The sequence below is a fragment of the Canis lupus genome, chromosome 22 (assembly GCF_011100685.1).
Source record: "Canis lupus familiaris isolate Mischka breed German Shepherd chromosome 22, alternate assembly UU_Cfam_GSD_1.0, whole genome shotgun sequence".
NCBI lineage: Eukaryota > Metazoa > Chordata > Mammalia > Carnivora > Canidae > Canis > Canis lupus.
Genome location: NC_049243.1, coordinates 25,911,338 through 25,927,951, shown reverse-complemented (window position 1 = coordinate 25,927,951; position 16,614 = coordinate 25,911,338). Strand labels below are relative to the sequence as shown.

The window sequence follows — 16,614 nt, the reverse complement described above, 5'->3', positions numbered from 1 at the left end:
TTGTATCATTTCCAAATTGTAAAAGGATGTATTACTTGTACTACCTTAAATCACTGATGAAAATAAACAGTATAAATCAAGAGATCAATTCCTCTTGTCATTAGAGAATTCCTAATAGGCTGAAATGTTCTACTAATTGATTCTCTTTAGGTATCATTCATCAAGTAACCCCAAATCTCCCTGAATGAATCAATAATTTTCTCACATTTTATTTAATAAATTCACAATGATATCATAAGGACTTAGAAAAAAATGGTTCTTGTTGAAAAAAATAAAATTAAAAAAAGAAAGGCAATATGTTTCAGTGGTTTAGAATAGATTATGGAGGAAGACTTCTTGGGTTTTGCCACCTGCTAGTCATGTGACCTTAGACAAGTTACTTAATATCTCTGTCTTTGTTTTTTGTTTGTTTGTTTGTTTGTTTTGTTTTGTTTTTTCCTGCACAATGGGCTTAATGACATTCCTTCTTCATCAGGTTGTTGCACTGATTAAATTAGTGTTTATAAATAACATTAGAAGTTTCTGTACACTGACATTATCATCTCCTATTATCTCCCCAAATATTCATAATCATCTATTTAAAAATAAGTTCTAGAATCTTATAAGAAATGTGTGTCAAGCTTTTGAAATAGAGTCAGAATTGTAAAGTAAGTACTTTTTTTTCTTGTTCAGCCCTCTTCACCTAATAAAAGCACTGCAGTTTGTTTCTTTGGGGAGTAGGGGGTGGGGGCTATAGTGCAGTGGTATACAAAGCAGATTTTTAAATGCATTTTTTTCAGATGTCATTTTTTTTTTAGGGATAGTATAGAACTGTTTTCAAGAAATTTGGCAATATTCAAGTTATTCTACATTCTTGAGTAAACATCTTTCTCTTATGCAATATTACAGGGTTTTCTGAGAACAAGGAATATGACTTAAATTTTTTAGTCTTCTCCACCACACTCTTGTGTCTGTGTGTGTGTGTGAGAGAGAGAGAGAGAGAGAGAGAGAGAGAGATAGAAGCAGAGATTCTAATTTAAAAAAATTAAACATTGAAAAAAATTAAATACAATGTATAAATTTCCACTCTCTAATACTTTCCCTCAAAGTAGGTCCTAATGTACTATATTGGTAAATAGGACTTTTTGTGCAGGAAGTTTAAAATGTTTAAATATTATAAAAACTAGAACCAGAGTGACCTGATTCTCAAAGTACATGAAAATCCTAGAGCAAAGTCATGTCCCTTATGTTTGTTTTTAGGTACAGAATAGTTTATTTTGGGGCAATCATAAATAACTCTAGATGCATGCATTAATTTTAGACATTTTTCACAAAAAAGACTTCATATAATTTTAATTGGATTAGAATAAAAGTAAAGTATATTCTCTTAATGTTTATTTGGGTGTTGATATTAAATGTGAAAAGGATGCTCACAAGAAAAAGAAGGTATTAAAACATAACCAACACTAAGTATACCCTACAGCAGTGTGTTTAAACAAATCACAGATATTTAAACCCATAAGTTCATAGTAATATTAAAAAAAACGAACTGAGTTCACCTTTGAAATCTAGGGAATTGATTATTTTAAAGGACAAATAAAGGTTTAAACAAAGGATAAATAAAAGGGTGGAATCAAGCATTTTCCTGGCTTTCCCATACAAACTGTTCCTCAGGATTACCATTAATTCACTAGGGGAACTTTCTGTTCATACAAATCTTCCAGCCAAAAAGAATAAGGAATGATATATTTAGAATGTCACCAAATTGCCAGTCTTAATGAAGTGGCACTTAGGCCATGGTCATCAGTGGGGGCCAGCATCATAAAATGCAACCAAGCAGACATTTATATGCATGGAGGCATGCAACACTATCTATGAAGTAGTCTCGCCTCAAGCTCAGCTTGAATCAAGGATCCAGATTTAACTATGTAGGACATTCAAGGTACTGAGGAACATAGAGATGAATTACACCCTTAAGGATTACTCCCCCTTTCTTGAGTATGGGAAAGGAGGAAATCCTATCTTTTCTTTAAGATACTAGTATTTATTACTACACCAGGATGAATTATATAATCCCTGAGTCAAAACTGTATGTTTTTTAAAGTAACCATAGGACTTTATACTAACAAATTGTAATCTGAAATCATGAGGCTTCCTGAATCTTCATATAGATGCAGGGAAAAAATACAGTCCTCTACTGCTGCTGAATAAGTTTGAAGAGACAGTAGGAGAATAATACTAAGTTGTTTATGATTATACTCATGGGTCCTACCAGTTTCACATTTAGCAACATTAAGTGTTTCTTGTGTATCACCACCAAAACAAATAAAAAGAGCTATGTAAAAATCCCTTGAAGCCTCACATTAGAACTTTGAGTCATGGAGTTTTGATGGTGCCTGCCTGATTCTCTATCAGATGTAAGTATTATTAGCATCATTTACTATGTCTTCCAGAATTACTTTTTAACATTTTCCCAAATCCAGAATCCCATTTCTACTATTTGTTTCCTCTGAGCATTTTTTTTCCAGAACAAGGGAATTTAGAAGTCATGCTTAATCAGTGTATACATAAGATTCTGGACTCCACTAACATTTTCTGTTTTATGATAGACGCTCCATGAGGGAAAGGATTTTCATCAGTTCTGTTTACTTACATATAACCAGAACCTGGGACACCAACATGTATTAGATGTTCAGTAAATAGTCTGTAAATAAATGAATTTAAGTCTGAGTTGTCTTAAAGCTCATGAGTTTGGGTTAAAAAAAGTACTAGGCAACTTCAATTTTGTGAGTTAAAAGTATATCAAGATAACATTTAATGTTAGAAATATCTTCTCCCCACTTCTATAACATATTCAGTGATGGAATCTCTGACTGATAAACATGAAAATTCAGATGATTAAAAAGATAGTAACATAAAGTAAAGCTAAATGAAATAATTCTTTAGAGAAATCAATTGCAATTGAGTTGTGATTATTTTGACTTCACTAAAAGAAATTTTAATTTGATAAAATATAATGCATTTTGTGATGGAGAGGAGGCAGCTGAGACAATGTAATTTTTAAACATTCAACTGCACATATGTAATACTGAACATTTTATACTTTTTAGTTTAGAATTTTGGAATACATTGTTTGGAATTCTACCTTTGATTCTGAATTATCTGAGAGACTAATACTTCTTGTTCTGCCCAGAGGCAATAAATGCAGCTTTTTCTTTATTGTTATTCTGCTACCATTAGTTTATTAGTATGACCTTTTTTTTGTGAGAGGGTATTCCTCTTAAATTTTCATTTATTATTGTGGCTGGTTTTATAAAGATGGAACATTGCAAAGGATTGTGTTTTATTGATTGGAGTTATGATGCAGGACTATAAAGCAGTGTGTTGAAGTATTAAATTAAATATTCTTCCCCTTTGTCCTACTTCAGGCCCATCTTGGAGGTTAAAGGGTATTACACAAATGAAATGATAAATCCAGTTTACATAGTTTCCCTATAGACATTGAACTGCTTCTTTCTTATTATGTCTGAATAAAACTCATTATCTATTTTGTTTCAGTAATAATTATGAGATTCTCTCCTAAGCAATTCTTTACTGTCTCCATTATTCTCCATCTTATAGCATACTCTGGAAAGGCAAGCATATAAATATGATAAAAGAATTAAGCTGTTGAAATAAATTAATTTATTGTGCAACAATGTATTCAAATCTTACTTGCTCAGTGGATTTTACTTTAATGAAATTCTTCAAAGAACAATACATCACGTTCCAAAGATTGAAATTATACATTAAGTGAAATGACTGAATATGTTGTGTCTCAATTTATAGAAAGTTTCAATTGAATACTTGGCTTTTAAATAATAAAATTTGCATAAATTAAAATATTTTCTTTAAACGAAAGTATTAAGTATTGTCTTTGTCCTTTGTTCTTAGACAAACAATTATAACTAAAGGAAAAATAGACTAAAGCTATATTAAATACAATTTCACCTACATTTTATAAACCTTAAATTATGCTTTCAAGATGTATTATACATTAGATTTAAATCCAGTTTATTTTTTAGCTGGTTTATTATATGATGTTTTAGAGTATTTTGAATGTATAAATGAATAAGTGAATAATGCATGAATGCAAAGAATCATCAAGGAAAGCTTTGACAGTTAAATATATTGACTAATGAAATAATTTTTATACTTTGTGGAAAATAAAACGACTAATTGTTTTTAATGGCATAATCATTGTTGCTAGTATTTTATGAGTTAAATATCTCAGGAAAAATCAGTTTCTCATGCTTTCCATTAGCACCAGTAAGAAATATATTATGACAGGAAACTCAAGACTTGCAAAATGACTTCAGAGGGATTGATTTATTTCAAGATTGCACTTTATCTCTGTGCATCCAAACATGTGCCACTGCATATATGATCACATACATAACTATTATGAGAAATATTAAAATGCAGTGATGAATAAACATTGATATCACTGACTTTTTGAAGAAAATAGAATGGTTAAGTTAGAAAATTTGTCAGTTAAAAATATAAAATGTGGGGATCCCTGGGTGGCGCAGCGGTTTGGCGCCTGCCTTTGGCCCAGGGAACGATCCTGGAGACCCGGGATCGAATCCCACATCGGGCTCCCAGTGCATGGAGCCTGCTTCTCCCTCTGCCTGTGTCTCTGCCTCTCTCTCTCTCTCTGTGACTATCATAAATAAATAAATAAAATAAAATAAAATAAAATATTAAAAAAAAAAAAAATATAAAATGTTTGTTTTCAAATACATACCATGTACTTTTGTGTAATCCAAATATTGAGAACCAGATGTACTAGGAATTACCTTTCAAGTTTAGACAAATTTATGTGCCTATTTATTAGATTTTTAGAAATCAAGGTTAGACTCCTTATAATATATCTCTGGTCATTTATGCAGTTAGCATTAGCTTAACTTAATACATCTATGCAGACTTTAAAAGAATTCTATACAGTATTATACACAAGCGATTAAGAACACTTCCTTCAAGACATATCTGAGCAGCTACTTGAAAGACACATTAAGCGCACTGTTGTTTCAAGTAGTTAAGAACATGACCTAATTGCCATTTGGGGGTGGGGGGCAGTGAGAGGATTAACAAATTGTGGGATATTTGTGCAGTTGAATATATTCAGCAGTAGAAAAGAATAAACTAACGACATATGTAATAACATGGATGAATCTCAAAAAAAAAATTGTGAAGAAGAAGCCGGCACGAAGTGTGTTCTGTATGGTTTCATTTTTATGAAATTCTAGAACCAGCAAATCTATTTTATGGTAATAGAATTCAGAAAGTGGTTGCTTATGGGAACTGGGAGGAATTGAATGGAAAGGAACAGGAGAAATCTTTCTGGGGTTATGAGAATGTTCTAGATCTTGACAGACTCGTTAAACTGAACACATAATAAATGCATAGTGTGCTTCATAGTTTAGGGTAGAGGTGAATGTTAAGAAAAAGGATTTATAATACCAGCTGCTTTTAAAATTATAAGATAGGAAGTAACTTTCAGCATCCAGATGTGACTTCTCTATTCTTTTAAATCAAATGTGTATTTCTTAGAAACTTAGGTCATTTGTTTTTCATGTAGACTAAAGAACTCATATCATTTAAAAGTATACTTCCTTTGGGGCACCTGGGTGGCTTAGTTGGTTAAGCAGCCATCAGCTCAGATCCTGATCTCAGGGTTCAGGGATCGAGCCCCACATTGGGCTCTCTCTGTCCTTCACCCTGCTCATTCTCTCTCTCAAATAAATAATTAAAATCTATTAAAAAAGAAGTTACCTTCTTTGATTTATTTAGTTGGGATAAATAACTGATAATATCACAGTTATTTTACACAACTACACAGATGTCTCACATTTCTAGAGACTAGAGGTCTGTAATCAAGAGGTCAGACATGCCACATGCTCTCTTTGAGCCTCTAGGTAAAATCCTCCTTTGCCCCTCCACAGCTTCTGGTGGTGGCTGAAAATCCTTGGCATTGTTGGCTGGCAGCTGCATAGCTGCAATCTCTACCTCAGTACATGACATTGTCTCTCGTATCTTCACAATGTCTTCTTGTAAGGACACCAGTTTTTGTTGTAATAAAAACCCACTCTAGTATCACCTCATTTTAACTAATTTCAGCTGCCAAGACTCTTTTTCCCTATGAAGTCGCATTTACAGGTACTGAGGATCAGGACTTCATTCCTCTTGGGGACACAATTCAACCGCTAATACTCAGTAAACCAGAATCTCTGGGAGGAAAGCCCAGGTGTAGGCATGTTACGAACTTCCCTGGTGATTCTAATGCAGAACAGGACTGGGAACCATCACCAGGCTATTCAAAGCTCTGACACCAATGATACGTATCACCTTCATTCTCACTGGTCAATTGATGTCCCACAAGTCAATTAGATCTTAGAACTTTTTTCCTTTAAAGTTTTTAAAGTCTGCTTTTTTAATACTTGCATTTTTTCACCTGAATAAGGAATTACTTATTGATTTATTCCATATCATTTAGTTTACTTCTAACCTTTCAAATATTAATTATTGAAAAGACAGTCCTTTGAGGCCTATGTGCCTTGATATCTGAAGGTATAAATATCTTGTTGCTCAAAGAAGAAAATGTTAATAAGTGGAGTATCTTATTTCTTAATCTGTAACTCCATTTATAGAAGTTCATTGGAGACAGTTATATGATATATTTGCACATTAGTCTAATGGGGAAGGTTCAGGGCTTGGCAGGAGAGATGTGGAGTGGGACCTAAGTGTTAACAATAGTATCAGGAAACATGATACCAAGTTTCCCTGGGATACAACTAATATATATTTCATGAATTTCCCCTAATACATATATGTGGCTGAATTGGAGCTTGGAGAAGCAGGTGGTCTGCAAATTATTAGAATCAACAAAATTATTCCAATGTGAAATAATAATCGATTTCTAGGATGCCTTAAAATGTGACCATCCAGGTGTGTCCAGAGCAGTGCCATGATGAAAAAGCTGTTAATAACCCCTCTAGTGTTATTATTATGGTCACATTGATAATTTGTGTGTTAAATGATCCTTAGACACTAGCTGAAGCAATAGAACATAGAGATTTCTTTAAGTTGATAATCGTCTAGAATTGGAACCTGCCCTGTTCTGTTACTTTGTTGTTGTCTAATGGGTTCTAAAAGGGTTGTCTCCCTTGGCCTCTCTTTGTATCCAGAGAGGGGAATCGACATTTGCTGTTACTGCATGCCCATAGAACCAGTGTCCTAACTAGCCTTTCCCTCCTTTAGCTTCGCAGGAGATAAAAAGGTGAAAATGCCAATGAAAGATGAATTTATTTCCTTTACATTTCTTTTGTACTGCATGAGCAGGAAATCAACATTCATTAAGTACAGTTCCCATGTATTTACATCTTTTCTCCCCCAATTGCTTCCCGTGGTGCCGCAGGAGCGCGTCCCAGACAGCCCTTCGCCTGCCCCCTCTCTGGAGGAGGGCCGGAGGCCTGGCAGCCACCCTTCATCACACCGCAGCAGCAGCGTGTCCAGCTCCCCGGCCCGGACCGAGAGCTCTTCTGACAGAATCCGTAGGTCTCATACTTTTACTTGTCACCGCTCTAAACTTTATTAGGTGCAGCTGGCTTTTCTAATCAAAATGCCCTCATTCCAAATAGATCTCAGATGTATCATGTTCTGAAGCTCTGTAGCAATAGCCATCTCTCAAAATTATGTTTCCCAGTTTGCAATATCATGAGGTATGGTGCTACATTAACAGGTTCTGATATAAACTCCCTCTCTTTGATGCCACACATAAAGGTCTGAGCAATGAAACAGAGAAAGTAACCTTCCCGATTAGTTTCTGAAGTAAACACCTCCAACTCACAGTTACCTAGTGACTGTGATACTCAACTTTATTCCTCAGTCCCACCCCCTGCCAGGTTTGGAAATGTATCAATTATCAGAATTCACCTTTGCATTGATAAACATAACCAGAAAGAGGAATAAAAGAAATGGAATTCAAAACAATTCATTTAAGAAAAAAGTCTTGGTCGTTCTGATGATCAATGGATTAAAAAATTTTAAATTGCTTGAATTTTAGGATTTGAATTAGGAAATCAATGATGCATATTATTGTCAGAAATTATTATTGTTAAATTCTAAAAAATAGGGGCTCTATTTTATTTCATGATCACATTTTCAAACATTTAACCGAGAAAATGAAGAGTAAAGTTAAAAATGCCATTTAATTAACTGATTACTTTGTATCTGTATTTTGTGTCAAGAATCTAGTATTGTTTTTCCAATACAATGAACATATTAACAGTGATTGTGCTGGTTGACAAAATCAATTTCTATTGTATCCTCTCCAGGATTTAGTTTATGTTAAGAAATCATATTTGTAGTATAAACTTCATCTAATTACACATAACCTGCTGAAGTTATTTGGTTGTTGAGATTATTTTTATAATAGGAAAATATTTGCTAGAAAGTGACTTTGTAATCATAAAGGAACATTTGTATAAACAGAAATCCTTTCTATGGATGCTATTGAGATAGATAAGAAATTCTAGGTTAAATTGTATGTAATACCATTATTTTTAGAATGGTTAATAGTTAAATAGTTTATAGTTCAACATAATTCTAAATATGAATACTTGATTTGGCCTGTCTAAAACATATTTCCCTAATTTTGTAAGAGATGATGATAACTGTGTATTAATAAAGCTGAATATAACTATTTCCAAACCAATGACATTTTTCCATGGCTGGCAAATCTTGGCTCCCACAACCTCAAACCATTTTTCATGTAAAATAATTTCTCCATGCTTATGTACAATGCTAACACTAGAATCAGAAATTTCATGATGCATATTGGTTTCATTTTTAAAGCTTTTATACGATGTCATCATTGAAAAGACACTGTCCTTCTAGAGAAAGAAAAATATTTTTTCACAAGACTTAAATGGAAATTATGGGCAGATAGGGAACAATTTGAAAGAATTTTGTCATACATTCATGTTTTAAATTAATCATTGTATTCTTTTTTTTTAATTCTTGATAGAACAAAGAAATTTTTGCATGCTTGGACTACCATAATTGTCCAAGTGGAAGTATGTACACATGCACACACATGAATGCATATACACACATATGCATATATGCAAATACATGTTCATGTGGATACATATTTTAACATATTTTTTTGAAAATTAGACCAACACAGACATTTCAAAAATAGTACAAAGAATTATTTCACATTCATCACTCAGATTCACGTAATCATCAGTGTCTCTGAAAGAGGTAACCTTGATAAAGGCATAATGTCACCCCAATGACTGTATCATGGACATGGACATCATGCTCCTTTACCTCAAATATGTCATTGTTGATTTTCTCAAAACAAGGAATTTCTCTTACATAACCACAGAACAATGATCAGAATCAGGAAATTAAGATTATTATAGTACTATTCTCTAAACTATAAATCTTTTTCATATTTCATCAACTTTCCTACCACTATATGTATTTTTTCTAATATTATTAATAGCAAATTTTTTTTTATTGGCCCAAAAGTCAATCCAGGATCCCATGTTGCAATTATTTGTCATAATCTTTTAGTCTCTTTTAATCTGGAACAGTTCTTAAATTTTTTTGTCTTTCAGTATGTTGACTTTTTTTTTTTTTTTTGAGAATATAGGTCACTAATTTTATAGGATTTCCTTCAGATTGGATGTTTTTGTTATTTCATGATTAGATTTAAATTATGAATCTTTGGCAGGAATCACAGAGGCATGATAGTATGTCCTTCTCAGGGCATCATTCCAGGAAACATACGCTATTCCTCCAATACTTGTCATAACTAGCTCTTGGTAAAGATGGTGACTACCAGATTTCTCGACTGTAAAGTTATTCTTTCTTTTTAAACCTTTGTAGATGATAAGTAATAATAATAAGTCTTGTGAGGAGATATATTAAGACTATATAAATATATTTTTCATCAAACTTCAATTCCACTCCTTTTAGAATCATCTGTTGAAGATACTTCCCTCACACAATTATTGCTATGGTGATTTCCAAATGATAATTCCTAATATAGTCTTATGATATTTTCCAAAAAGAAAAAAATCTCTTTTTCCAGAGAAGGTTTTTATGGAATAAGCATTCATCCAGTTTTTTGCACAAAGCCATGATTTTCATGGGCAATTTATTAAGAAGTTTATTGACTGGAGTTTGAAAATCATACAGGTGTTTTGTCATCTACTTTATTACTTTAATAGTGTCAGGTTATTGTTAATAGTTCAAGAAAGTGACAGGTTATTGTTAATAGTTCAAGAAAGCAATTACTGTTTTTATTCATTCAACTATTCAATAGATATTAATTGGGTACTTGTATTTTCAAGTTATTTATTTATTTTTTTAAGATTTTATTTATTTATTTGAGAAAGAGTGAGCAAGAGAGAGCACAAGTGAACATACTCCCTGCTGAGCAGGGAGCCCAACTCAAGGCTCAAGCTTAGGACCCTGGGCTCCAGATCGTGACCTGTGCCAAAGGCAGGTGCTTAACTACTGAGCCGCCAGGTACCCCTGTTTTTTCAAGTTTGAGTTGAAATCCAATTTTTAAAGAAATACTTTGGTATTTGTGAAACCTCGTGTTTTATTGACCAGAATAGGATATGAATATTGAATCAGTTATGTTAGTGCTTTAATTTGTTGAAAGTTAACAACTTTTAGTGATTGTAGTGGTATGGCCTTTCAGAAATATTCCAGATATATTTTTAAAAATGATATTCATTGTGAAATAAAAAACAAGATAAAATGTTTTCATTTCCAGTGTTTTTCTGCTTATCTTTAAGAATTATCATGGTTATCAATTCTTAGTGTTATTAGAGATAGATAACAATGCTAGTTTCGACTACTATATTTTATTTATTTTTGAGTCCAAATGAGTTTAATTAATTTGTTGGAATATTGTATGTTATGATGTTTTTGTCTTTGTTCTTTTGTTTTGGGCTTGACAGCTGTCCATCAGAATGGGTTGTCCATGAACCAGATGCTGATGGGTTTATCACCAAATGTACTCCCTGGACCCAAAGAGGGAGATTTGGCTGGTCATGATATGGGACATGAATCAAAAAGGATGCATATTGAAAAAGGTAATATATGATTATGTGGCATTGTTTTTTCTTGCTCAACATGTTGACTAGATTTTAATCACAGAATGAGGTATACTTCTGTCTCACAAAAGATGGCATATAAACATTTTAAAAACTTGCAATATTAGTTAAAAATTAAGCCTTTTCAGCAAAAAAGAGGTATGAATGAAGATCTGCTACTTTTCCTTATACAACAGGTAGGTGGTAAGTTACTTTCCAATACATTAAAAAAGTGAACAAGTGTTTGTTTTATGGTTATCACTGAGTTTCTAAAGATCTACTATTTGTCTTTCTCAATGCTTGTAGGGCCAAATGCCATTTTTCTGTACCTGATAGAGCTATAGCAATATACAAAGGATTATTATGCATATTTTGGATTAGAATGTACATGGTTATCAGACCAATCAGGAAATAGGAGTGAATTTAACTGAACAATGTATTAGTTGTTGCTTCAAAATTATGTATAACAAATAACAAAGCCCAGATGGTAGACAGCTGAAAGTTTTCTATTTATATTTCATTTGCATCAGCCTAACCCATTTTCACAGGCACATATTGGTATTTTCATGCCCTATTTCATAAAGTACTTTTATGAAGAATTTATTTTTGTTTTATTTTATTTATTTATTTATTTTTGTATATTTTTTATTGGAGTTCAATTTGCCAACATACAGAATAACACCCAGCGCTCAGCCCATCAAGTGACCCAGCAATTGCTATATTAGGGATTTACCCCAAATATACTTTTATGAAGAATTTAAATATTATTTTGGTATGCATATTAAAAATTTGTGCTAGTAGATGCAAATTTATTTTTTTCAAATAGTGAGGTTTGAATTGTGACTATAAGAACCCTTCCAAATCTTATTCATCTTAATTTAATATTTTTAAAATTTCATTAATATAAATTGGGTATTTTGACTATCTTTTTAAACATGAATACCAAATAATCAGTGTTATGAAAGGATTTATTCTTTGGAAAACATAATTACATATAAAGCACAATTTTCTGTCAAAAAGGAAAATAAATAAAATTGGATATTTAAAAATTAATCAAGCAGAAAGAAATGATTAGAGGAAGACCAAGTTAAGATCTGGCAACTTTTTTCCCCCAAAAAGTAAAAATGTTTATATAAAACCTTTTTCCATTCAACATAAAAACAGTCATGCTGAGCCCTTAGGGAGAAAGAGTACATTTCTACAAATTAGATTATCTGTATTGTGGAATGTCAGTGAGAAAATGATAATCTTTTCTAGGTGCTAATATGTCAAAATCTAGGCATAATTGAGAGCAGCATTAAGGCAACTTTCTAATTTTTTAATTTGAAATTTGATATCAAAAGCTATCACTAAACTAGGTGTACTAGCCAGAGGTCTCTAAATACTTAATTCTAGCTTTTTTCACAATCTCTTCTTCAATAGTAAGTAAAAATGTTACATGTACTGTACCTTACATATATTTTGACATATACCAGAAATATAAAAATTAGCATCATTAGAAAATATAAAGCTTCATAAAAGATTTAAAGTTTAATAGTATTTAAATAGGACAATTCATCATATAGGTTAAGCAGCCACTCTCCATCAAGGTTCTGTGTAAGAATAAAGCCCTAGAAGAAAATAAAGTGAGTGACTCATTTCTCAATTTTCCCATGGATACTACATAAATAGTTTCACTTTGAATGCGTAAGGGGAAAGTTAATTTATGACATACAATGGATGTCAGGATATTAGGCTTAATTCTCTTGCAGCACCTAGTGGAGAAGGGCTGGGAATAAAATGCAAAAGCCCAAATGTGGTGGTGAGAACACTATTGAAGGCACAATCAATAGCATAATTGGCATGAGTTCCACTGGAATTTTGGGTAGATAGCTTTGTATTACCTGAGGCTTCAAGTTGAGTTTACCTACTATTTTCCTAACTATTACTTTTATCATGAGTTCTGTCTATCCATTTATCTATTTTTAAAATTAATTATTACAATTTTGCCACCTTGGAGCCTTTCCTGAGATACCATACTAGGTTATTTGAAGGGACCCACTTCTGTTTTTCCCATATGCCTGGTCCAAAAATCTTCACTACAATATTTGCCTTGTTGTTTAGAAGTTATATCTCCATTGGTCTACTCCCAATATTAGACTGTAAGAGTCTTACAGTCCTGTAAGAGGACTTAGAGTCCTCTGTGTTTTCCTTAGTTTAAACAGACTAGGCAATCAGTAAATTCATACTGATCTGAGCTGAATCATTAAGTGATTCTAAGAGATGGTGAAAGAAAGTTAAAACAACTATAAAGATTACACAGATTAATAGGATAGCAAAGGTGGAATTATAGAACTTTTAAAAGGTCCATTTACATGAAAGTAGGATGTTCTGTATACACAGAAACTTTCTATATCACTAATGGTACTTCTCACCATATCGAAATTTTTCAAAAGATTTTGCTGTCAAAATAAAGACCTTGACTATATGCCAGTGGTTTTCCAAAATTTTAATATATATTTTATAGGGGAAAATAAATTATTTTAATATTCTTCCTAGAAATATAAAACTGCCATTAAATGCATGATTTCAGATGTAATTATATAATCATAGAAATTGTGATATTGATACTAATTATAGTAACTTTTGTTATATGTTGCTTTTTCTTTTGTACACTCTCTTTTATCTGTTTTCCAGCATACGGAATGAACAGTAAATATTCATGGCTTTCTAGATTGATAGAGCCTACTAAATTAAAAATTGTTTTCTTTCATGACTACATTTATCATGCGTCTCATACTAGCCCTGTAACTTTCTTACCACTTGTTTTAATACAGATATTAAATTAGAGACATTTGTTAATTTAGAGACATTTGTAGAGAAATTAATTATATGTTTGTGTCATTTTAGGCTCAAACTTCTTATATGTAATTTGCTGCTTCCCACTTTAAATCATTCAAAAGATAATAATTCTGTAGAAAACATTGATTTTAAAAGTAGATACCAGGGACGCCTGGATGACTCAGCGGTTAAGTTCTGCTTTCATCTCAGGGCCCTAGAATTCAGGAATGGAATCCCACCCACACTGGACCCCCTGAGGGGAGCCTGCTTCTCCCTTTGCCTGTGTCTCTGCCTCTCTCTCTCTTTCTCTTAGTCTCTCTCTCTCTCTCTCTGTGTGCCTCCCCTAAATAAATAAATAAAATCTTTTTAAAAAATAAAATAAAATAATAAAATAAAAATAGATCCCAAAATTAATTTGTATGTTGAGAATCAGTGTGGTCTAAAATCTTAATCATCCGTAACTTTTAAGTATTTTAAAATCTTATTAATATTAAAAAGCTGTTTGCTCTATTAGAATATTTCTGCCACCTTTAGCTGAAGACATTCAAATTTACACCTTGTTTTTATTTTATTTTATTTATTATTATTCTTAAAGATTTTATTTATTCATGAGAGACACAGAGAAAGAGAGAGAGAGAGAGAGAGGCAGGCAGAAGGAGAAGCAGGCTCCATTCAGGGAGCCTGACAAGAGACTCGATTCCATGTCTTCAGGATCACACCCTGGGCTGAAGGTGCTAAACCGCTGCGCCACCCAGGCTGCCCCCCCTTGTTTTTAAAAATAAAAACACTGATAGGTTTTTGAACCTCGGAAGAGTTTAAGGTACATTCAAAATGTAAATGTGAAAACTGAGTATATCAAGAAGGAATAGGTGTAATATCGTATCAGTCATCCCAAATTTAAGGAGAAATACTTTAAATATTATAAACTTTTACTAAAATAAGGACTTTGTCAAAGATATGCTCTGAGGAAAACTGTGGTACAGCTTTGGCTTCAAAACCAATTTTATGGGGGATCCCTGGGTGCTCAGCGGTTTAGCGCCGCCCTCAGCCCAGGACGTGACCCTGGAGACCCGGGATCGAGTCCCCCGTCGGGATCCCTGCATGGAGCCTGTTTCTCCTTCTGCCTGTGCCTCTCTGTGTCTCTCATGAATAAATAAATAAAATATTTTTAAAAATAACAATTTTATGTTTTCTAAACCTTTATAAACAGATTCCAATTTCTCTAGAGCTTTCTGGACTTTAAAATCATTGCTGATCTTTTCTCTCAGTCTGAATTTGGTGGAATAGGCAGTAATAATTGACATTTCAGTTATATAAATAGACTGACTCACTGTTCTTTTATCCAGCACCTCTCTATTCCCTGCATATTTGTCCATTAATGCTAATTTATGGTATTTCTTATGTGTAATTTGTTTCTTGGTTTTTCTTCAATTGCTGCTTTTTTCAACAATTTTTTGAACGTGTTTTACACCTTTGTGTTGTTTCATATCCATATATTTTGTTATTATGGAATTTATCTAATTTTTAATTTACCAAAAATTATATATACAATACAGATAAGCTTATAGTATGAGCTTTTTCAATTATATAAAAGTTAAGCATGTATGGTTAAACTAACTGTGAAATACCTAATTTACATTAATGAATTTCAGTCTTGGACTATGTATACTGAAATGACATCATCAACTGGTAAATATCTACTGAGTGACAGATATGTGAAATAAATCATGAGATACAAAAACTTATCCTTTCTCTGTTCCCTTCTCTCTTTCTCTCTCTTTTTGCTCTATTTTTTTCTTAATACATCTCCTAATTTTCCCTATAGTTGAGCCTTTTGCCTTTATTTGTTTTAAAAAAAATATGAAAAATTTCTTTCATCAGTGACTCTTGAGCACTTTCTTTCATTGGTAACTCCCACCATTTTAGAAGCAGAAATAATTTAAGAAGCAGCAGGAAATACAGAGGACTTGCTTCAGGCCATCAAGCATTTGTTTCGTGGCATATTCTGTTCACTTGGCAGTGCTCAAGATTTCCAGTGGTCAGTGTGCTTCTATAAAAGGTTTCTTTTTGATACTTGGAATTGGAGGTCAAGGCACTAGAGGCAAGAAAGTGGTTTGCAGGCTGACCATATTGGCATTTCCTCTCCTTGATGTTTGATTCTTAGCCTCCAACCTTGTGGACCGTTTTCCTACAAAACATCTTTTTTAATGACTATGCCATCCCTTTTCTCAAGTTTGTGGAAATAGTTTTTTTGTAGTATATTTCCTTTTGCATATTTCGCAATGTTTAAAGATTCTAATTTTACTTGAATTAGAACTGATCTTCAAAAATGGCCTTCTTTTACATTCTAGATCGACATCACACAAATTAATTGTTATTTTGTTATATACACATATATCACAAACCTTAAGCTGTTAGTAACTCCTGTGACAGTAAGATGTGTATAGAGTAAAGGCCTCTTTTCTTTAGAAATTCCTGTATTTGGATTATGTTAACACATATAGATAAGGCCATGAGTATTTTCATTTGAAAATTCTCTAACACTGTAACTTTTCCTTCATTTCTATTCTTAAGATATAATTTCTCATGGACTATATCAAAGTCTTTTCTAAAATATCCTCTCTAAATACTTAATAACCTGACTTTACTCTTCAGT

General features: G+C 32.6%; 1 protein-coding gene across 1 annotated transcript in view; it reads left to right on the top strand.

Annotated features, from left to right (window-relative positions):
• DACH1 (dachshund family transcription factor 1) overlaps positions 1-16,614 on the top strand; it is a 423,382-nt gene that overhangs the window by 297,550 nt on the left and 109,218 nt on the right. Inside the window, exons 5-6 of the mRNA XM_038569719.1 lie at positions 7,436-7,571; positions 11,004-11,138. Coding sequence (XP_038425647.1) covers positions 7,436-7,571; positions 11,004-11,138 — 271 coding nt within the window. The remainder of the gene's footprint in view (positions 1-7,435; positions 7,572-11,003; positions 11,139-16,614) is intronic.